At 37.0% G+C, this 24977-nt stretch overlaps 2 protein-coding genes across 2 annotated transcripts in view; both read left to right on the top strand.

Annotated features, from left to right (window-relative positions):
• Positions 1 to 24977, top strand: part of LOC141447601 (uncharacterized) — a 236362-nt gene that overhangs the window by 92329 nt on the left and 119056 nt on the right. The window lies entirely within an intron of this gene.
• LOC141447600 (KH domain-containing, RNA-binding, signal transduction-associated protein 2-like) lies at positions 7066 to 8296 on the top strand. Its single transcript, XM_074115312.1, has one exon. It carries the CDS (start codon positions 7198 to 7200, stop codon positions 8128 to 8130), a length of 933 nt encoding a protein of 310 aa, XP_073971413.1. The 5' UTR covers positions 7066 to 7197; the 3' UTR covers positions 8131 to 8296.

The following is a 24977-nucleotide window of genomic DNA, read 5'->3' as shown; positions in this document are numbered from 1 at the left end:
CAAATTTGGGCGAAGATTTACCGAGTTAATAAAGATAATTTTAGAGTGGGTTAACTTAGGTGAGGCATACTCCCCTCCTTGACTATCTCCTTATTATTTTCCAAAATATTCTAAAACTATTAAAAGTCTGTTCTGTTAATTTTCTATTCTGGTTTACAGGTTTTGTCAACATTTGGGATAAGCTATAGTTTTATACACTGTACTTTAATACTTCTTACCAAGTTAGTGGAACGTAGATGTAGCATTATCAAATCAGTGAGTAGAAGATAAAGACTAAGGAAAAGTTAGGGGGGAAAGTTGCCAAGTTGTTATGAAGAAAATGCAGACTGAGAAAAGTTATGGGGGAGTGGTAACAAGTTGGTGGTAAGATGATGGATATTGAGAGAAATGTTATGGGATGAAATGATGAATGAACACATCCCATGAAGAGGTATAATAGAAAGAAAATTGTGATTACATTACCTTCCAGTAAGAGCGGTGAGATAGATTGTGATTACATTGCTTCCTCTGAGGGATTTAAGAGAAGTAGAGTTCTGATCGCAATGTCTTCTTCCAAAGAGGGGAAAGAAAAGTAATTTACTATTAAAGTTCTTCACCCTAAAATATAAACTGAAATTACAGCATGATTGCAATACATCCCCTTAGTAGGAGTGAGATTAGAAGGCACTTAAGTGTCACGCACTCTAAATTCTTCTTCTTGCGAAATTTAATCTAAATCGGGTGAAGATTCACAGTGTTATTAAAATGATTAATAATATATTATTTTGTTTGAGGCGGCATTATTTACGTGAGGCAAACTTCCCTCCGAAAGTATATAATGCTTCGAGACCCTCCAAAGTCATTTCTACATTAATTTTCGATTCTAATGACACTCCATTCATGAAAATCGATTCACGCGTTGATGATTTGGAACGATTGCAATAATTCCCTTTAGCAGGTGTTAGAACATGATGGCATTCTAATGTCACTTAGGGAAGCTTCAACTACCCCTAAATTTTCAGAGTTATTAGTATTTATAGTTTTACAGTGGCTCTTACGCGCGTGGGGCGAACACCACTCCCAAAGATGCACACAGGTCCGAGGCCTCTAAAATTCAAATCTACATAAAATTTTGAATTAAATGACACTTCATTCACGAAATTCGATTATTTAGCGACGATTATTTGAAACGATTGCAAAACTTCCTCTTAGTAGGTGTAAGAGCAGAAAATCGCTTAAGGCTGGAAACATAGTGGAGCGGCGAGCAAAGCGGCGATGATAGCTGCTTCAAATCAAAGAGAGCGACGAGCAGCGAGCAAAGATTCGCATGTAGATAGTGACGAGTTTAGTCGCGTTCTCCTTTTGACAAAACAAGATGGAGGAACTATTTTTATATGAAAATTCTTCGTTGAAACTTTGGTATTAGCAGCAGCTTAGTAGTAGGAGCTGCAGTGTTCATGACATAAATAAGTCTAGAAATGAACTTGGTGAATTTCATCACTTGTACCAACAACTTCGGGAGCATCCTGGCAAGTTTTATGCGTATTTTCGAATGTCTTATCAACATTTGATTACATACTAGCCCAGTGTAACCCCATTAATCAAAATCAAATTTTATTGCTTTTGAATAATACAGCTCATGAGCAGGAGTTAGGCACAATATAGAAAAATTAACTAAATACAAATCTGTGTAACCCCATTAATCCTAGCAGTTACTTTAAGATAAGAAAATCAAAATAAATAAAAATAAAATAGAAATAGGTATATGCAGATAAAAAGAAATTAGTCAATTAAAAAAACACAATAATTTTATTAAATCACTACACCATGATTTGTCGTAAATTAATGTTGTTCATCTGAAAAACTGGAGTAGTACGACGCTACAGAAGAAGGATTGGAGAATTCGTCTTGATCAGAAGTAGTAGGACGTGAAAATGTAATTTAATTTTGCCTAGTATTTAGATGAAAGTTAGCAATAAGGGATTGAGAACCAATTAAATGTAGCAAATATTACCTGAATTCTCCATTAACTACTTGTTAATTAATTTTAACTATTAATTAATAATTGTTAAAAACTATTGTAGCTTCGCAAATACTATGGCCCCACAGAGGTTTCTTTAAACAAACTAAACCAATAAATGTATCAATATCCATAACCTTTGAAAAATAACCTTTACAAATTGAGCGCGATGAGAGCGAAGAAATCAAACATGTCACAACGCTTTGCTCCACTCTCTATAGATAGCGTTGCCTCTATCTTCGCTTTGCTCGCCACTATGCGCGGTCCCATATGTTTACTTGTGTTTGATTTCGCCGCTTTGCTCTTCGCTATCATCGCCGCTTTGCTCGCCGCTCCACTATGTTTCCAGCCTTAGTGGTACGTAGGGGAGCCCTAACCCTTTCATCCTGCCAAATTTTATCAAAATCGGGCCAAGATTTACAGAGTTATTAATAATAATAATTTTGGAGGGAGCCTCACATACAAGGGGCTAACTCCTCTCCCATTCGATGTACAGCGTTGAGACCCCCCCAGAATGGCACATCTACATAAAATTCCAAATCGAATGACAACTCATTCATGAAGTTTAGGCGCTACGTTGTTTACAAAAAAGTTAACAACAACAACAACAAGAACAAGAACAATCTTTGAAAATGTTGTTTTTTGATCATTTTTGGCAACTTTTTTCTTTTGTAAACGGGGATTTTCCCTATAATTTAAAGAAAATTTGGGGATTTTATCTTTTATAGAAAAAGATAAAAAAGAAATTGTCAAAAGTTAGGTGTTTTTCAAACGTTACAGCTTTTTCTGGTGCAGTTTTTGACGATCAATCCCTTATACAACTGTCCTCGCCGCAACTGTTTTAATAAAGCAGTGCTAACTTTGACGGTAAATTTCCACAACCTCAATTACTAATTTACAAAATTAGGTTTTCATTTTTCCGATTTTTTTTTTTTTCGAGAACGCTTATATCGATTATCTCTTAATTTCAAACCAATTTTGCATCAAAGTTTTGCCCTCTAAACTTTTTTTTTTTTATCCTATAAAACAATCGATTAAATCGAGTTCGACTGTACAGAATCATCTTTCTTTAGCCACCTGTACGTGGTGCATTAATTACCAACTACAGATCAATTGCAGTATGAATAAAAGCTGATCTAAACGGCAGCAACCAATAAAAACAATAACTGAGATCTGCAGGCACACCTGCTGCTTATTTATCTGATGGCGTAAATAAAAATCACAATATTAAATTCAAATCCATCAATTTAGTTTTAGGATGTAAAATCAATCCATCATAAATTTGAACAGATGTGGTTGACAGGTTTAAAAATAAAATTAAAATAGTTAATTGTAAAATGAAAGTGGGAATTGTGGAACTATAAATTTAATAAAATCGATTTGATTAGAACAGAGGGCTTGGAATAGAGTTCTCATGGAAGGGTAGCTTATTGCACAGTCCTTTTTGGACTCCAGGTGCCTTAATATTTAATACATTCTGGCAATAGCAACATAGACAGCAGGATGTAAGAGGGAATGTATACCTGATGTAGAGGCTCCTACACCATTAATCATCCTATGAAGTGAAGAAGCCCTATTGGGTTTACTTCTGGCAGTAGGGAGAAAAAGACCCATCCGTTTTCCTAAGTACGAAAGGGTTTCCCCATTTACTTCCTGTGGGCAACAAGTGCCGAAAGTCTTATATCCCTAACTAGCGATTGTAATGTAATCTGGCAGGATGATCCCCCAATTTTTTGTATCGCAAACTGGGATTGTCCAAAGGCTTGAGCACTAGCTCATCCGGAAGTATACTCATCTCCTGTAATCCTCCTTTACCCAAAATCAGCATCTTCTCTCACTTATTATCATTCATGAAAATCGGTTGGCGCGTTTAGGCGCTACGCAGTTTACAAAAAAGGTAACAACAAGAAGAACAACAACAACAAGAAGAAGAACAAGAACATTTTTTGAAAAAGCCATTTTTGCTCATTTTCAGCAACTTTTTTCTCGAAACCTATTAGATCTAGGTTGTTGCACAAAAATTACAGTTATAAAGGAGGGTTTGCCCTACATTATAAAGAAAATTTGGGAATTTTATCTTTTATACAAAAAGAGAAAAAAATTGTCAAAGTTGGGTGTTTTTCAACGTTACGTTTTTTCTGGTGCAGTTTTTGACGATCAATCCCTTATACAACTGTCCTGTACCGGAAACAGTTTTAATACAGATCGTATCTACTTCCGGCTGAAAAATCCTTTTCAGAATTTTGTGGCCACAATCGCAATAATTTCTCCTGAGAGAAATAATGATAAGTTCCACCACCACCCCCCTCTCATTTTCTAGAGAGAGAAGATCGCGTGCTGCGATCAAATAGGGCTTATCACACGTTTTTTGTGTACGCACGTTCGCTCTATTCTTGATTTATTTTCGTTTCCTGCTTTGCATTTTTTTTTTGTGTCATTTGATTTTTCTTTTCCTTTCCTTTTCTATAAGGATGGGACGCACACATGCTTGTATAACCTGCTCCGAGCGGAAGGGAAGGCAACATTAAGGTTGCTGGACACGAAAACGTTAAATCTAAAAAAAAAAAAGTACGGTCACATATTGTCTTGATTTATTGCGTAGTAACTCAGCTAGAAGGTCAATTCAATCCAGCTGTTTGGAGTTGGTACCAAAATTATCTGTACTCAGGATTAGGTATTCTATTGCTTTTATAAGAAACGTAGAGAAATGTTACCATCGCTTGAAACCGGACGTAGAAGAAGAAGAAGTAGAAAAGGGTTCCTGTTCCCTCCTTTTTCCCAGCCATAATCTCAGGAAACTATTCGTCTCCGTTGCTCCTGAGTGTTTGAGTGTGTGTGACGAAACCTGTGCAAGTGCTGCATCAAAATTTTCCTACAAAAACACCCAAAAAAAGATGCACAATGGGGGGGGGGGGGGCGAAGAAGAATATCCACCCAAAATAAGAGCCTAGCGTGACTAATCACTGTCTTGTGAAAACCAGATCATGATTGGTGTATAAGTCACGCAAACATCTAGTGGCCTATGCGGGCGGCTCCCCCCCCCCTCCTGCAAAACCCCTTACTCCTGTTAGAAAGTCACGAGAGACCTCCATTCTGGTGGGTAAGCACCCAGAAGTGGATTTGAAAAAGAGGAGACTGTGACCTACAAAAATGCGTTCCGTGACTTCTTTTTTTGTTTTCCAATTAGTTCAACACTCTGTGACTTCCGCCACACCGCCGATGTTCGGTGACATATAACGGAAAAGCATTCTTTCTAGAGATGGATGGGGCACACAAATACAAGATCCTGATAGTGTTCAACTTTATTTTTTTTCTCACGGAAATTATGCAAAACGTCCTCTTTTTCAAGAACTAATTTTTCATTTTCTGCCGATCTTCTTTCATCCAGTGACAATAACTGACCAATCCAGTCTTACTATGCTGCTGACGTAGGATATTGATTTGGAAAATCGCAGAATGATCGATTAGATAGAAAAGCTTTTGGTCAAATGGATCAACTGGTTAAACCACATTATCGAATGGATTTTTCCATTTCTTAGTCTAATCTCGAACATGCCTCCAAAGGTTGTTTAAAAAAAAATATCTTAAAACTAATTGAACTCATATAAATCTTCAACTTTTACTCGAGACATTTTTTTGTAGTGACTCCGATTAAGGGCGTCTTTAAGGGATGAAAAGGGATCACGCTTCCTTAAAGTGTCATTTTAGGGCAATTGCATCTCTTACTACCATAAATGAAAATTACTTGGAGTTGGGTAAACATTCTACGTTTCAAGAAAATAAGGGCATGGGCGGAAATTTAAGTATCCGAAAGTATTTTTAATTGTTCAGGGAAACGTTCACACTATTTTCTATTTTCCTTATAAAAAATTTTTCAAAGAGAAAAATGTACTTAAGAAGGAGGTTTTAGGAAGGGATATGTAATACACGTCTTAGGCACCATGTTGTATGAGAATTCCAGTAGTAAATATGAGTAAGAACAATCGCAAGTCAGTGTACAGGAAGTGTCACTGTCCAGTAAGGTTTTCTCCGATTTTCCGGTGGTGGCCTTTTTCCACCTGGTCTTGCCCAAGGCTTCCTTTGAAAGTCATCAAATCTTGTGCCCTGGCAACTATGTAGTATGTCGCGCAACTTTCGAGTTTCCCTCATTGGGAAATTTTCTCACATGGCTGGAAAATATGAAAGTACGATATATGGGTCAATTACTTCTATTCCAAACAATTTTCCGGGAAACAATATCTAAGCCACGTTCTTATGGAGGAGGTGTAGTTAATCTCTTCCCCTGAGATGGCCAATTATTTTTACTTTTTTTCTGTTATAGTTTGACTCAGTTTCTAATTCACTGCAGAAAAATGCCAACTCATCATAAAAGACAGAACACTAACCGCGGAAATTATACTGAAGAAAATTTGAGATCGTATTAACCCCACACCCAAACTGTCGTCTCTGCAAGAAAACGAGCCAAGTCTGTTGCCACTTTATTAACTTCTCACGAGCACATTGCTGTTGGGGAAAACAGAGTTGCAAAGAAATCCAAACCAACAAGAAATACCATCCCCCAAAGAGACAATTCTGAAAGAAAGGATTGTCCGAAAAAGAAAACGCTCACCTTCCCCTAGTTCCGATGAAGAGGACGAAACAGGAATCGAATTTGAAGAGGAAAGTGATGCTATTTTGGAAATCGATGAAACTGAAATTCGCAGGCACCCTCCAAATAAAATGGCGGCCATCTCACCCTACTTTACCCTATAGTATATTGCACGATCCTTAAGCTTAGTGATTAGTGAATGTCGCGTTTTTCAGTTACTCTGTTCTGGGGATCGTCATGATTCCTTCACCAATGAAATTTTATCTATTACAATTTATTTGTAAAAATTCTACAGGTTCAAGAAAATTGGGAAAACGCGATTAGAGGAAAGTCATGTACGTTACAAGAGGGAAATCTGGTAACTGATATTGCTGGAGTCAATGTGTCCTATTTGTTATTATGTAAATAGTGTATTTTACTAGTAAATATTTGAAAAAACACATGATATGTATTACAACCCAATAAACGGCTGGAATTTAAATTTACATCCAATTTTAAAACAAAACAACTGTGGGTGGTAAACTAAAAATAATAAATTATTAATCCTAAAATTCATTTAAATAAAAATACTAAAACTAATCTTCATTTCTTGCCGGAAACTGAAAATAAAATGGAAGAAGACGCTAAGATGAAAACGGAAACTCCGGACGATGTAAAACCGCCAACAAGTGGCGAAGAAAAGCCCCCCTCTAAGAAACAAACTGTCCTCCTCAAAGAGTATCTTGACGGATTATTGATGGAATCGGATCAGTTAGATAAAGGTAAATTTCCTGAAATTGCCAAAATCATTCACGAAAAGATTGGCACTTTGAAAAATCGTGGACATAAAATGAAAGCAGCCGATTTATTGAGCAACAGTCGTAAGTATCGTGTTATCGAGCGGGTTTTAATACCAAGTAGCAGAAAATACAAAAACAATGCTGTTATCTCTAAGTTGCTGGGTTTTAAAGGTAGAAACTTGAGACAACTGGAACGTGACACTAAGACCAAGTTGTTGATACGTGGCCGCGGGAGTATGGCTGACAGGAAGAAAGAGGAACAACTGGCCGCCATGATGGATCCAAAATTTGAGCATTTAGCCCAAGATCTGCACATTGAGATCCATACGGAAGGAAAAGTGGAAGAAGCACATATTCGCGTGGCCGACGCTGTGGAATGTTTACGTCAAAATTTCTTAAAAATCTATGACGAATTAGAGCCCAATAATTTCATCGATTTAAGAAGCAAACTACTGTCCAAGCCGCAGCAGTTCCACCCTCAAGCACAAAATGCCCAGTATCAATCGCAGAATAGCCAATATCAAGCGCATCAACAACAACCGCCGCCAATTTACCTGCCGAACAACCGGCAGGTATCGGCTCAAGAATTTGAACAGTTCATGGGTATGAGCGCACAGGCATCGTTTCTTAGCGGCGGCAGAGGAGTTCCTATGGACATGCTGCAATCTGCCAGCCATCTGGGGCCAATCTACAATAGAAATAACCTTCGACCATCACCCTATGACCGTCAGCTGTCGAGAAGGGAAATTTTATTGAGAAACTGAGAAATGATTTCGTCACTTAAACGTATCCAGGGCGATTTTCCATAGATGAGCCCCCTCCTACTCGTAGTGAAGAGTGTCACCTTACCGCCTCCAGATGTAGAGAGTCTAGAAGTAAAACATTTTTTGATTTATTATTTGTGAGGCAAAATACAACAATAAATATCGACAGTTGTCTTTTCTATTATCTAGAATAGTTTAAGGTAAACGGAGGGAGCCGGCGTTCGGAAGTTGGCATTGCCTAGGCACCCCACCAAATCTCCACCTAGATATTCTTGAAGGGGTTCTTTGTTCTCTAATTCGTGGTAACTCTAGCAGGACTACGTATAACCTGGTGCAACCTCATGCCATTTCCACCTCCCAAAGCTCCCAGATATTCTGATAATGACTCATCCAAATAGAGAAACCAGGTTCTTCAGGAAAGTTGCAAGAAGCGAAGAGGAATAATCACTCCCTCTACATCTCTCCCCATTAAAAAAAAAAGAAGAAAAAAGTCCCTTCTCAAACACTGCAGGTACCTACTCAGACCTTCTGTGCCGAAGATCACATAGTCTACGTTAATAATAATAAGGAAAGGCTACTTCTTCTAGACAAACGTACGGTAACCTTGAAGACTCCGTTCTTGACAGAGTCACCCCATCTTGAAGGCCACAATTATTGTTCTGCCGCTGATTTCTGAAATGTAGTTGCAGATCCCGTTTTAAATCTTCATATATTTTATCGATGTCTAAATCGAAGTGATTTTTTGTCGATAAATGTTATTGCTATTAATCTGCTTTCGATCTTTTTGACAAAAAACAAATACAACAGTAATCTTTCTCCCCTTTTGCACGAATGAATCACCAAAAACGATCAACAGTACTGAACAAGTGGTAAAAGATGGTAAAGAAGGAATAAAACAGATTTGATAAAGATTACCACTAAACATGCAGATTCCAACTAAAAGCGGGGGGGCTGCTATTGAATTAGTGTCTGTAGACAAGGTCGACCTTTATAAATTTCCAATGAGTGGTACCCAGATGTTTTATCCTTTCTGCCTGCCCTAATTTCCACGCTCAGCAAACATTTACTGCAAAATGAATTAAATTTTCCAATTTGTGAAGAAGAAAAACTCATTTACGTGTTCTTCATTTATTATCTATTTATCTGAATGGCCGGTTGGATTTTCAAATTATTTGCAAGGAAAATTAATTACGTCACAGGTAAGTACGTCATGATTAGAGAGAGGGAGGAGGCACATGGTAATATGACGTGCTGAAACATGGATACTGGCCATCTTCAGTGAGGCAGACTTCGCTGAAACTGATTCAGAACTTGTCTTGTTCATTAGGTAGCAAGCAGTGTTACAATTTTGTTAAATTTTCGAGGGAAAATTCATGTTAAAAGAAAAAACCTAATATCCGGTGAGCCCACCCACTTATTTCATTTTTTACCCACTTCTCTAAGCTTCCAAATTTTAGGAAATTTATAGTCTAGACTAACATCAAGTGTGGTACTTCCGGAATTTTCTTCTTACTCTGAGTTGGGGCAATCCATTTTTAACTCCCCTTAAATAAATATAAATACTCAGATACCTAGAATTTGGGTGATAAATAGCCACCTCGCTATCCAGTCGCACTTCTTGGGAACTGATATTCATCAAACTTGTGATTCTGCCAACTTAATTGATACGCTTAGATGACAGAATCTTGCAAAATACTGAAAAGTTACTTTAGAGAGAGAGCTTAACTCCAGCGTTACTTTAGTACTTCCCCTATCCTTGGTAGGGACCATACTGAATGAATTTTTCTATTTTAAGGGGGAGGAGCTACAGAACCATGGTTCTGCTTGAACTCGTTTTCCTTTGGTAGCTGCTCATTTGGTATAGTGCTTCTTTTGATAAGTCTGCTTCTTTTAGATTGTCAGTGTGCTTATTCCAGCAGAGACTAGCGTAACTGCTAGATGGCCGCCATTAAGTCTTGGCTTTTCTTCTCGAATTGCCGTAAGATACTTCTTTGTTGGCATGGTAACCAAGTGAAGACTTCTCCATACTCCTAGTAATATGACAATCTTCAGAATTATCAATTTTAAATTCAGTCAAGTTTAATATCTGAGGACTAAATATTCTCTAGAGAGCACCAGTGTAATTTATCTACAACTTATAGTGAATGAGTTAAGTTGGCAGCAGTTGCACAAAGTTGGCTGACATTATCACTACGCATGCTCACTAAACTCAGTGCGTCTCTACTCACGTATTTCGCCATTACAATTGAATTTGCACAATCTTACAAAGCACAAACTCGGCGAACGAACCACATATGTCGCTCATTCAAACTCACACACGAACTAACTCTTATGGATACTAAACTTTGCCTATTAGTTCTCAGAGTGTACCTAACTTTAGGGAATAATACAAGCACACCTCTTTCTCAAAATGCTTCAAACGTGCTACCCATTACCTGAGTTACACATCGTTGTGTCATACATGCACAAGTACTATACGTATAGATAATCTTAACCGCCATTACAATTTAATGTCCTACCACCAAGTTGAACATTAAAATAAATCAAGAGAAAATTAACTCCATTCTAAATTGCATGCCTTAAAAAAGTTGCATCATTCTGAAGATGTTAAGTTGAAGGGGCGGGTGTTGGTCTAGTGGTCAAGAGAATGGCTTCGTATGTAGAAGATCGCCGGTTCGAATCTCGCGTATGATCACTTTTTTATTTGTTAGAAAAAATTGTTTACAGTAAAGTATGAGCTTTCCGCCCCCGTCCACGACACCTAATTGGTAGTTGGACGATAAGCACCGCCTTAAAAAAGTAGGCAATTACTTACTTTTACTTCTTTATGAGCTTCGAACTTTCACAGCTTAACCTAATGTACTCTCCTTACATACGATATTTAGGAACTTTGAAAGTAGCACCATCAGTCCTGCGAAAGTGACAACCAAGAAGTTCGATTCAAATTAAGTGAAAGAGAATAAATTGTCAGAATATTCAGAGACGAAAGTAGTTAAGTTGAAGCTAAGTTCTTATTGATCTGTCCAAGCTGAATGTAGATCACAGGGCCACAGCGGGGAGTGTATGTACCCGGTGGAGAAGGCTGTGATCCTAAAGGATACCCAAGTTAAACAGCCTCCGGGCAAGCGTCCGTCTAGTTTGCAACCCTATCTGTCCGGGATCGGTGACTGAATTCCTGGAAACTGCATTCCATAGTGATGTCAACTAAGCTTATGTACCTTACCATGCTTATTGTACAAAGTTCAGCTTCTTCTTCTTTCTCTTGCTTCCAGAAAGAAGAAGTCTTGCAATTTTGTAGGAAATACACATTTTCAAGATTTTCTGAATGAGAAAATGAATTTTCACGATTAATCTTATTTTTCCAGCCTCCATGAGGGAAAGCTGGGTTTTTCGCATGAACCCACTCTTACGAACGAACTTCCCTACAATTCTTTGGGACTCTAACGTGCCCAGTTTTTTCCCAATACTGCTTACTAAGAGAAATTAAAGAAAATATATTCACTATTCTATAAAAAACTCCTTGAAGGTTAAATCCCCTTAAGAATTAAGATGGGAAAATTATCCAACTATAAACAACTTGTAGCTAAACAATATTTTCCTTGCGGAGAGAAAATGGTTTTTTTCTCCCCTGCAAATTGAGAGGGAAAAACCTAGTGAAAAACATTATTATAAAATTCTTTTACAATCATTTTACCTCTTGATTAGATAAACAAGAGAATGCTCTGTCGCCCTGTTTACTTCGTCAAGCCCTAGGGCGTGTTACCTGCTGAGTTTTCCTTTCATCAGAATTCTCTTTATTCCTATCCCTTGCTGGCTTTTCTATTTCATTTTGTTTCCAGATACTCCAGAGCTTGTTACGTTGTGTAATTAATTACAGACTTCGTTTTTTAAAAAAGAATAAGAAATTAACAAAGTAAATTCATTTAAACTTTTAATGGATAACTTTGAAAACAGAGATTTGACTATCTTTTTCCGAAGCATGGTGCCCTCAAGACCTGAACTTCCCAAATCTTTAGGGTGTTCCCAGCTATGGCAGATTGTAAGTATGAAAAGTCGCCTATTTTTTAGCAGGCGGTGCTTTGCGCCCAACTGCCACTTGTCCAAAGTGCAATACTCCAATATTAACATTTTTCCTAACAATGAAAAAGTAAACCACACGCTAGATTCGAACTAGAGATCTCCCTCTTACAAAGCCACTCTTCATAACCACTACACCAACTAAAGAAAATCTAGTTATTTAAATCGCCACTAGATTTCCCCCTTTGGCCATATTCTTGGCTCTTTCTTCAAGGTCGCTCTGAAAGGTCATCCTAAGTTCATCTTAATACCCCTTATTGCTGAGTTATATCCTGAGTAAACATGCTATTTTCCATAAATAAATATTTTATTAATATAAAAAATTTTCCTCTCCTGGGAAATCTAGTTCAATTTTCTTTTTTTATTATTTATGTAATATATTTTGATACTTCAGTTACCAATATTATATTACCAGTAAAAGTAAAGTAAAACAATCGCCTTTTTTTTCAGTTAAGCGGGGCTTAACGTCAAACTACCAATTAGGTGTCGTGGACAAGGGGGCGAAAGCTCATACTTTACTATAAACAATTTTTTTCTAACAATTAAAAAGTAGTCATATGCGGGATTCGAACCGGTGATCTCTCACTTACGAAGTCAAGCTATTGACCAATAGACCAACACCCGCCCCTATTTTATTACCAATATAGAGATACAATTCAAAATTTTTTTTTGCATTAGAATATAAAAAGTGATTATAATATGTTAAAAACATATAAAAGGGATACCCTGGAAAAATGACGTGAACTCAGGAATGTCTGGGAGTCATTTTGGTCTGTGTTTGCCTCTATTGCCTCAGATCTCCTTGTCGTTCATCATTAACCTCACTTCCATGAATGAATACTTTTATATTAACTTTAGTAAGTCGCAGGGATATATATTTTTTGTTTTACTCCAATTTGTAATTTCGATTACGCATTTAATTCTAATTAATTTGAGGTGCTTCATAAATTTTTCCCCCTCCTAATTCTAATTGGTTCTAGTTGGCAGTTTGGGTTGACCGATTTTGACCAATAGCTTATCGGCCAAATTTGATTTTTTTTAATCGATTTTCTACAATTGAGTTATGATAGAAAAAATATTTTCAGTCACTCGATTAATCGATAAAAACCACTTCTTTTTTTAAACCCGCGGAACCCGAAACGTGTGTATTTCCGGTGTGAAGTTCTACAAAAATGGGAAATAAAACACTTTTCTTTTTTCTTTTTTTTTTGGTCAAGGACGAGAATGGAATTTATAGAAACGGAAATGTTCATTCATCTTTACTGCGGAAGTATTCCATCAAGAACTACTTTTCAAAAGACTGCATGCAGAACTGAAGATGTAGATATAGTAATGGGCTGGGATATACAAGGTGCAGACTTTGCCCGTAGGAGAGGATAAAAGTTAGAGTCAGTGTGAGGGGACTTGCATGGCCGGAAGCCATGAGTCTACAGGAATAAAGTTTTGCCCAAAGAAACTTTCCTTCAACTTCTGCGTCTGGATCAAACAGAAGCGGCACCTATTGACGCTCTGAGTGCTGTAGTAAACCTTTTTCCCAACCCTTTGGGAATCTAAACTAATATTTTTTTTTTTTTTTTTTTTTTTAAAAAGTAAAATGAATAAATATGCAAAACTAATAAAAAAAGATTTTTTACTAGAACCGGAAATCAAAAATATGGCGAACTGACAGACATAGCATTAAAACTTGGACAGAGAGAGCGGAGCCTGGGGAATCCTAGCCAAAGTTGCTGAATATCACAGTAAGTAGTTATGTAGGACATGTGTACTCTCTCAGCAGTTAGAGAACTGGCTGACAACCCACTATTTCCATGACTACTGGAACAGTGCTCTCTCCAGCCAGTCAGTCGTGCCAACTATTCCAGCCCTTTAACTAACTAGAAAACTGCTTTCTTTATTTTCGCTGTAGGGGAAAACGCGTGTTAACTACATCTACAGGGAAACTCCGCTCTCCTGTAATAATTTTTCTGGAAGTAAAGTCGTTAAACTCCCATAATCCTGTATAATAGTGTAGCCTCTCCATTGCCGGTAAGTATGAGTGTTGTGTTGGCATAAATTAAGCCTATATTGAATTCTGGAGATGGATGATTGCCTTCGGGAAGAATTGCCTTCAATACTCCAAATAGAACATCTTTACGATTTAGAAGCTGAAGACGATGGTCCATTGCACTAAGAATTTCTCAGCAAAATTTAGATCGTGATCAAAAAAACATTCCTACTGATTTGGTGCCCCAATTTCCAACTGGGGATCCTAAGGCTGGCAGCGCACCGGAACTTGGTACCAGACTTTGACATAGAAAAAAAAGTGTACATTCTGCCACAGAATATTCATCTAGAAAATTCTGAAAAATCACTCTCATAGTAGAAGGCCCTTCTGCAGAAGTTCATGGGTACGAAAAAGGATTGGTTTCGGCAGAGGCGATATCTGGAGTAAGGGAATGGAGACCGGATGTATTTACTGTTCATTATTTTTGGTGACCGAATCATAGTTTGAATAGGATGAAAAAAGTAAATGCCAGTTTCAGACAATATAAACTTTGTTGAGCCGAGCTTTCGACCTAGGGACTAGGTCATCTTCAGGGCTGTGGAACATATTTAGTGTAAATTTACCTAATTTACAATGTACTATTTTATTCAGTCCATGAACAGACAAGACAGAAGACACACCAACCCTCTAATGATGTCAAACAGTACATTGTAAATTACGTAAATATTTTTGCAAATTTCATTACATTATACATATTTATTTTATTATAATTATTGTTAACACACTGTAAATATGTTGAAGATGATCCTAGCCCATAGGTCGAAAGCTCGGCATAATAAAGTTTATCATGACTGAAACTGGCAGTTTGATCCTACTGACCGGATGTATGTTGCATTGTAACTACGATCTTACATCCTCAATGGCTAATTCAAGAGTCGGACGGTCATTCTGACGATGGAGGAAGACCTGATTCCTCCAAAAAGTAATAATGCCATCCAAGTAGCACCAGACACAGAACCATATTGAGGCCAGCAAGGGTGATAGTTCAAACTGATAGTTTCTTACGCCCACTATTTGTGATTAGCAAAGCTGACTGGCAAAACATTAGCTCAGTCACACTTACAGACATTTTACAGACGTCCACAAATTTAAAGGAGCCACAAATAGAACTTTTAGGAAGCTGTAAATGTTGCTCTAATTATAGATAGATCGCAGAAAGTGTACAGAAAAATGCAACAAAGTTATTGCAAACGCAGTAATCTTTAATTAGATTCTACAAGTGCTGGACAAATACATAATTTCCCAAAAGTTGGCACAGATTTCCTCTTGTAAAGCGAAAGAAAGTTTAGAAAAGCTCCCCTGGAAAACTCCCTTTTTATTAAATAAAATAAAACGTACAAGAGAAAAACCAAAAAAAAAAAGCGACCAGCTGATAAATAAAAGAAAAAAAGAAATAGAAAAATAAAAGGAAATCACCATTTGCAAGATTTATATTGCCAATAGTGTGATGGCATGGTGCCAATAGTGTTGGCAAAATCAATTCAACTTTGCTTCACCTGCACTCATATTATTATGACTATTTATTTATTTATTTATTTTTGAGCGCAAAAAAAAGGTTTTTCAAACTTGCAGGAAATAGCTCACACACATTCATCTGACAAACAGGAAGTTAGTGTCCTAGAACCTAGATTAACTACTAGCCAGCATTTTGTTCGTTTTCCAATCAAGTCACCAAGGTTGTGAAAATGTGAAAACTGAAGCAGCACAAACCTAATATTTTCCATTTTCCCTGTCTACACTTATCATGCGTTCAACATGAAAAACAATTTGCCAGAAACATCTAGGCTTAGGATTGAGCATATTCTCAACCAGTTTATAATTCAGGGGATGTAATCTAGTTTTTCCATCTACGAAGGAAAGGGATGCCATGTTTTGTCTCTGTCCGGAGACCGAGCTGGGCACTAAATAAAGTTCCGGGCGCCAATGACTTCAGTTACACGCTTCGCTTTCAAGAAAATCGTTAACCCCTTTAAAAATCGGTTTTGGTGAGGGGTAAAGGAGGGCGGAAGAGGGAATTTAATAGTTTAGTATTTCCGGTTGCCGGATTTTCGAAGCAAACATCAAAGTTTTAGCTTCCTACATTTTAGTAACCCTTTGCTACTTCCGGAGGACTTCAAAATGTCTGTTCACGATGCAGAAGCTGTTACGATCTTAATTCTATCTCTGAAGGTGTACTTAAGACTTTAAGGGGAGTTAGAAATGTAAAATCAAGACTTATAACCATACGAAAGGTAACTAACAGAACTATAAGAATAATGTAACAGAAGTTATAACCACACGAAAGGTAACTAACAGAACTACATATGAGAATAATGCAACAGAACTTATAACCGTTCGAAAGGTAACTAACAGTACTATAAGAAACCAGAGAATAATGCAACAGAACTTATAACCATACGAAAGGTAACTAACAGAACTATAAGAATAATGCAACAGAACTTATAACCGTTCGAAAGGTAACTAACAGTACTATAAGAAACCAAAGAATAATGCAAGAGAAAAGATGATGAGGAGAGAAATAGAATAAAAGGGATAAAAAAGAAATTAAACAGCTGATGTTGAAGTTGTCGACTATGGTATCTGACTAAAGTAGCAGAGGGTGTCCGTCCTAGAGGAGGAGTTCTAGCGTCAGCTGTACAACTACAAGTATTGGAGGCTTTCACAGAGAGAAGTGAAAAGTTCCCTGGAGTTTTCCGTCGACACCAGAGCGCGCTTGTGTGGGTGTGAGGGTGTGTGTGTGGGTGTAAAAGGGGATGTCGGGATGATTCGTTTGTGAAGTTACAAGTTCGGGAGTTCGGCGGGTGGGGTGGCTGCTGTTCTCCTACTAACTTCTAAGAGCTAGATGTTTCTGTTCACCTACTAATCTCTGGCGAGGTTCGTCTCCAGACTAGAGTCTGGGGATGGGATAGATCTTGTGCTGAACAGCATCCCCCCGGTCCCCAAGATATACTGCGAAAAATCCTTTACAATAGTGGGAATGTTTCCAGCGACAAGATGGTTGCCTTGAATAACTACAAAGAAAAAAGGATAGAAAATTTTCAAATAGATAAGTTCCTTGGAGGCTGCCGTTCCAAGTTGAAGGATATTACAGTTTGTCGCACCTGGACTTGGTCCCCGTCGTACCGACACAGTGTGCTGAATTACCGTGTAACTTCTTAGCACATTACTCGAGACGAGAACACCTGCTACAAGATAGTGCAAGTCCTCCAGCTGCCAGAGTATCGCGTCTATGTAGCGTATTTCACTTAACTTTCTTCTTAGTCTACGTAAGTGGAAGAATTGTAATGGTGCAACTTTGAGATTTTTGAGTTTGTCCGGAAGTTCTCCTAGGTCCGGAAAAAATCGATTTTGTCTGTTTGCGTAAAGTGGGTTTCACTTAAATCTAAAATAAAAAAAAAATACAGTAAGTTTAAAATTTGCATTCCCTTAGAGAAACTCCTTAAGATCTGCAGCTAATCCTGGGATAATCCCACTTTACTGATTCCCCCTCTCGCCACAGGCTCTCGGACGATTTCCCTTAAAGTTCCAACTCTCGTTGTTAACAAAGTAGAATTTACAACTTTGATTTCTATAAATTTTATTTCGCAACAATGTTAAATAACATCAGTTATACGAGAAAGCAATCCGTAAAAATTGCCTCAAATGGGTCATTTCAGTGTCATTAAATGAGTCGCTGGATATCCTTGTATTCTGCGATTTTCCAATCAAAATGCTGGGGTGTTCTCCAGGGCTCAGTTCACCTGCTTCTACGTGCACGATCTTTCTACTTTCAACAACAATCTTTGTTCTTTGTTACTTTCACAGACAGAAACCTCATTCTATCTGAGAAATCCTTAACAATGTACTAGTTCCTGAAGGTTCGAGACCTTCACACTCGAATCCTGTCCTACTCAGCCTAGATCACCCACCCACTTTTGGCTGAAATAAATATGTTATCTCATTTTGGTTAATCGCACCTTTTTTTATACAGGAAACGTTTCCAGAAATGAAAAAATTAGAATTTCCCGTCAACAGCCCGTATTGATGACCACCCCCTTCCGCTCCAAAACTTAAGGGCTAAAAAGTTTGTGGCAAATACTTTAGAGAGATGAAAAAAATGGCTATTTAGCGTTTTCTTGCGTCCAAAAATTGCTGCAAGTCCACAGTCGGATATAGAATCTATCTGTGGGTCACAGCATCTTATGGCGCTTTATTTTCCGAAGTTAGCCAAAAAAAAAAAAAAACAACTAAAATGCAATAGATTTTCCAAGAAAAATGAAAAACATAGTAACTTTTCTTTACACACTATTAATCAATCGATCTGCAATTGATTTGAGCTGGCGGAACAATAATTATACGACAGCCACTAGAACCGAATCAAAGAAGAGTATAACTTGTACAGATTTAGTATCGATGTTGTAAAGTCGAGTAGGTAATATCGATAAAAGTTGATTGTCGCTAGGAAACAGTATATAAAGATCACTTACACTTCTCCGCCAAATTATCTGCAATGTCGTAAATTCTTTTCCTTTAACAGCGCTATCTAGTGGACCATCAATACGTAATAACAGTCTTATAAAAAGTTGTATGTATCTTTCTTTAATAAATATTTTCAGCGGTTAATGAAAATCAATTTCCGGTCCAGTCCTTGGATTTTATTTAGTGGATAATATGAGAAATTTACAGTAAAGTATGTTTACTAGTCGCTTCCGCTCTAGATAGTTTGGAAGTAAAGGCCGCCTGAAAAAATAGGCGATTACTTTACTTATTTTTTTGCATAATTACTAATCACTAATTTACATCTCTAACAATTAGTGTTACATTACGTTGTACTAATTGATTACTTCATAATCGATAATAACAAATCATGAATCATGTGAAAACAGCATTCCTGAACGCTGAATTAAATATGTAAATTTCAATATCCAATAACATTAAATTGATATGCATATTTTTAGTTGGTTATAAAACTTCTTTACAACAAGTACTCAATTAAAGGGCTACATTAAATTTAAGTTTGAAAATGACTGAATTATAATTACAAGTATCATTTATTTGTTATTAACTATGTAATTTGTGCTCACGTAAGACGAATTCAAGACTGAAATTTCGTTTTAACTCTGTGATTCAAATTACGGTAGTAACAGACCAACTCTAACTTTCCCTTTTTCTTCCTTAATGTGCGAGTGAATGTGATGATTATTCAGAATAAAGATAAATCACAAGAATAATTTGGAATAGAGTTAAAATGAAGTGCCTTTTTAATACTAACTATGATGATGAGATACATCTTTTATTATTCTAACTGAACCCATATTTATGGGTGATAAAAGGCCAGCACCAAGGGTCTGTAACATCTAATACATTCTAAAAAATATGATACTAGAAGTATGAATGAAATGTTGGGTACTCGCTGATTTGTGTACCTTTTGGCGTTTAATCAACCCTTATACTTAACATTTTAGACTGTAAGTTTTTGTTAAGGAGATACATAATGAGACAATCGAATTTTAAAATTAATATAATTATTGGAATATCTGGTCCTTTGTGCCTGGAGCGTTTTCCAGCCTCTGGACAGTTGCAAAGACTGCCACTGGACAGAGAGCTGTAAAATTAGAAAGAGAAAATCTAAGACCAGCTGCTGGGATTCGAATTCGGGATCTGCGCGTTGGAATACCAGTAGCTAATCCAACTAGCAATCCCTTTTCAAATTACATATTTATTTATAACTGTACTTTCTTTTATAAATAGTTTTTCTTTCAATTAACCAATTACAATCAATTAGTAGATTTAATCGAACTAAAATGTTGTGGTAGTTAATTGAACTGTTACATAAATAACAAACCTTCAAGTTAACAATTAGTAGCTGTGTTTAACAAGGGTTTAATAGCCCCCCCCTGTTCATCCCTTTGGGTTGGTTGAATCTGGGGTAGATTTGCTCACACCCTTGTGTACCCACACGTACATCTGGAAAATCGCGGTCATCTAGAAAGCTGTGAAAAGTGTGTGCATTAATTTTTTCCAAGAAAGGAAATGAAGTTATTGGAAAAAAAAAAATCTAGTCCGTCTATCAATTCTATAAAAATTTTCCACAGAGAAAAGCTAATTGCATTTCAATATTTATTTTCCATTTGGCTATAACCAGTTTTCCCTCCATGTCCACTAGTTCTACAGAATATGCCCGTCCTGATTGTTCTAGATATCTCACAGCATCCGATCAGTTTTTATTGTAAGAGCCATATATATTTCCATTTTTTTTTATATATTTTTTATTTTTATTTTTTTATTCAATACTTAAATGACTTTCCATCCTGTAGGCTAATGTATCGTAAAACAGTGGAAAGATAAAACCATTCCCAATTTTGTATTTAACAACCACTGCGTCCCATGGGAATTGAGTCCCTTTCGTATTTTTTTGTGTCTTTAATTTTTTTACTTTCTGCAATTAAGGAAGAAATATTTCGCAAAAACCTTTTTGGACCTGAAATTTACATTTCTTTAAAATTTAAAATGTTAACATCTCATTCAGAGATGGGAAGCCTACCCCCATTCCTTCACGCGAATGTCCCAAAACGAGTTCTTCAGGAAAATTTTACATTATTTCCAATCGGTCGATTACTACAGAAATGATACTGTAGAAGTAAAATGTAAAATCAATAACAATAGATCCTCTAGATTGCAAATGGCCAAGACTTTTCTGGGCCAATCTTTGCAGAATCTTTTGTAACTTCAATTTCGTCAACTCAGGTTCACCATCTTCAAAAAAAAAATCCCAAAAACTACAAATTCATCCATCACCAGAGGTACGAGATCAATTTTACGAGTACATAATTTTTTTCTCTTTCCCACTCTTGTAGATTTTCAAATTGCTGAACAATTCTGGAAGGCCAGTCTTTACAGCCAGACTACCAAAATTAGGAGGTCCTGGTCGGAGGCGACTGACAAAGATACTTTTCTAGAAATATTTCTTTTTCGTATTTACCATTAAAGGTCTAGACCTGAAATATAGCCTAGTACAGCAATACATCGTAGCTTTGCGGGTTTAGCCTCTAATCCGTGGCGTCTAGGTATGAAAGCATGCCTGCCATACATCGTAGGAATAATTTTTCTGACAAAATCGCGGACTAGAAAAATGCTGCTGAATATTTTCAGAAACTTATGGTAGTTCGATTTTAAACTACAATTTTGATAATACTATATCGCCAAATGAAAAAAATCAAGTCAGAACGTTCAACGATTTCCTGCTTTTACGTAATATTAGGTAGATATATACAAATAGAAAGACTGACAGACTAAGTTAATAGGATTATTATGAAGAAATAATGAGATCGCAGAATTTGGACGCCGCGTAAACATCGAGTTCAAATAGAGTGTATAATTGGCTGAGAAGAGAGATTTAGAAGTTTAGAGAGAGACACAAGGTGTTTAGAAATTCGGCCGTTGGGAGAACGCTTCATGGTGTTCATTAGTTTCTACGCTGCCTTATCTTCCACGACATGCATAATTCGCCTAGTACTGCGAATCTTTCTTAACAAACACTACTTTGGCGCAGTCAAGTTGAGATTAATAATGCACTTTATAGCTGCATTAATGGAATAGTGAAATAACTGTGACGCCCCTTGCTAGCACTGCGTCATACACTGCAGGGTTAGCTCTCCCAAGTTGGGGTTACCTGACCTAGAATTCAGATCAAGATTAATTATTTAGAAGCACATGTTCCGCAGTAGTACTGGGAGACCCAGATTATGTTTCCTGCTCGCTAAATTCTATCAACTTAAAAGTATTTCTAAGGAAATTTACTTTACTTTTAAAGTAGGGGTGTCAAACTCGATTAAACCATGGGCCACTTGATGCAACAGGCAAGATTTTCACGCGGGCCACAATATATTTACAAATTCTTCCTAGTTTTCCAAAATATCTGGATTCAGAGACCGAGAACAGACAATCTTCATTGAAGATGATAGATGTTTATCCAGTCAATCTTGATCTGTATGAGTTTTATTTAATTTCCTGGACGGAAATCGTTGCTCACACAAGGACGTACTCCAAAAAATAACCCAAAAATTTGTACAGCAAACATTTTTGGATATTTCTCCACTAAATAGGAATATATTTTGGGAATTCCTTTGAAATTCTTTTAAAATCGAATCATTCTGGAGTGGTAGACATAAAAGCTTCTACACGTCACCGGAAGTAGTCACCGCGTTTATACATGCCCTCGGGTCCTCTCAGGAAAGGCCCCCTGGACCACGTGTATACTCGTCTTCAGTAGTTAAAAGGGTTAACAAGGAATTGGTGTATAAGGTATTGCCTCGATCTCCCATAAGCACTATTTTCTTCATAAATTTTTTTTTTTATATTTTCAATTTTATTTCAGAACATCGTGGGGCCACCCAAGAAATCACCTCAGGGGGGCCGCCGGTTTGGCACCTCCTGGTTAATACTTTTCTCCTATCTGCATCTTGTTTTGTGACCAAGATGATACGCCTTAGAACTCCATTTCCCTTTCTACGTCTAATATCTGCGAAGACGTCCACTTCTCGCCAAAATAATATACTCTATAATTCCACTGTTACATCAACTTGCCCTCCTTTTATACAGTTGGTAAAACTACATGTTCCCTTATAGAGGAAGTCTACTTCCGCCAATTACACGAATGCCTAAGAACCATTTACCGGTTATGACGTACCTCCGATTAAGGAATTTACGTCACAATCGATTTCAACAACACTTTTAAAAGCCTCCTTAACAGTATACGAGTGATAGTGCCGTACATTGCAGAAACAAGGCACTTTAGACTCTACTCCTCCCACCCTTTCTTTCAGAACTACCCTTAGTCACATTTTCCGGAAAACATTTCCATCGTAAGTTGCGGATCTTCGTGTATCCAACTACTAAACATAGTTAGAAGAAAATCGCTCGTACCATTTTGCAGGAAATCTGAAAAAAAAAGATTCATTAAAGTGCTCCTTCCGGGATGAGCGGTTTTATGGCACTTCCTCTGCTGGCACTTGTCGGAAATATTAAACATCAACTTCCTGCTATTTTTTTATCCTTCCTATAAACTCCATTCTACCAGAGATCTCCGTAGTATTCTTCTGACGATAGACCAGTTTTACACCATAATGTTATTGACGCTTGGCGATTTCTTGACTTGATTTCGATTTATGTAATCTGGATTCTAAATCTATTGCCTCACATTCTCCATTGTGAATTAATTGAGTTGTGCTTCAACCACCAGGTTGTGCTTTCAATGGTCAGTCGTCCTATCTATGATGTACGTTTTTTATTACGAATAGCCAATCAAATATTTTAAATTATTTTTAAACATATTAAACATGGAAAATATTAAAACATCAATAATTTATTTATAAAAAAATACAAGTAAACTAATATAATGACCTGTTTCAACATTGGTCGTATTATTTATGATTGGAATCAATAATCAAGTGTAACTGATTGAATCCATTATTATACACTGGAATTATTAATGAAATAGTAGCTAGGGTTAATTACAGCTGGGCAATGTTTCGTTTCGACAACTTTCTGGGGTTCTCTAGAGGGGGGGGGGGTAACTAAAACGCATGAAATTTAAAAACTAGGAATTTATAAATTCATTATTAATCAAATTTCCTTGTTAATATTTAATGAGAGTTTTTCTAATATCAATTAACATAATCTTGGTGTTGACACTCCATAAAATTTAATCAAAATTCTCTACGTTCCATAAATTTACACAAATCTGGCTGAATCCGTCCTGCTGGATAATGCAATTGACTTTATCCCTCATAGCAAGCATGTTTCTCTTATTGGTGGCGAAGAAACGTTTTAAATAAAATTGTATGGATTGCTTTTCAGAAAATATCCGGAAAATTGCGGGCACTTCCGGTCTGCGGATTTCCTTTAAATTGGAAAATTTGGTCCCAGATTTTTTTTTTTTTTTAATCTTTTATTGAAATTTACAACTGCATCAAGATAGTTGCAACATGCAAGTGTGGGTACATGAATAAAAAAATAACACGTGAAAAAATACGAGTGGAGAAGGCACCCAGCAGTGTCACTCCATTATCTTGGACATAGGTATGCTCTTATGAAGACAGTAGATCGGCTGGGCCATCTTCAATCTTCTTGGAGGATCACCTGGTATTGCCGGAAGAAGATAGTTGTTCGATTAAAGGGTTAGGTTAGCTGCTGTAAAGGAATGAAATTTTAAGAAACAAGTTTTAGCAAGATCTTTAATGAAAGGGCTTTTGAGGTCTTATGGATGGTGAGGTTAGATACCACAGAATGGAGGAGCGTTAAGAAGATTTCGAAGTATTTTTGGACTGTAATGTCTGTGAGGCGTATAGTTTACAAGACCTTTAACCGACCAGTAGTCGGATAATGGATGTAACCTATGACTGTGAAGCATGGGTATTGACCAAGGATAATTAGCGTCTTCTAAATATTTGGGAAAGAAAAGTTTTAAAAAAGGATATTTGGTCCCGTAAAGGTAAACAATATTTGGAAGATCAGCTTCGTGACTTCGTATGGCGAACCTGATCTGGGTCTGTTTCATTATAAAGCAGCCAGATTAAGATGGTTAGGGCATGTAGAAAGGATGCCTGAAACAAGAATTCCAAAAAGAAAAAAAAAGTTATATGGAAATCCAGGAGACAGAAGAAATAAGAGCACGTCCTCGCTTGAGATGGCTGGACGATGTGGAAACCGACTGCAGAAGGCTCTGGGAGTCAGAAGATGGGAGACT

The sequence above is a fragment of the Rhodnius prolixus genome, unplaced genomic scaffold (assembly GCF_049639745.1).
Source record: "Rhodnius prolixus isolate KJV_2025 unplaced genomic scaffold, Rpr scaffold_7, whole genome shotgun sequence".
NCBI lineage: Eukaryota > Metazoa > Arthropoda > Insecta > Hemiptera > Reduviidae > Rhodnius > Rhodnius prolixus.
Note: the sequence above shows the minus strand (reverse complement) of the source record. Positions and strands in the feature narration are given on the sequence as shown.

What these genes read in the sequence shown, in the direction of transcription:
- LOC141447600 (XM_074115312.1), top strand. Translation starts at nt 7,198, where the DNA reads ATGGAAGAAGACGCTAAGATGAAAACGGAAACTCCGGACGATGTAAAA.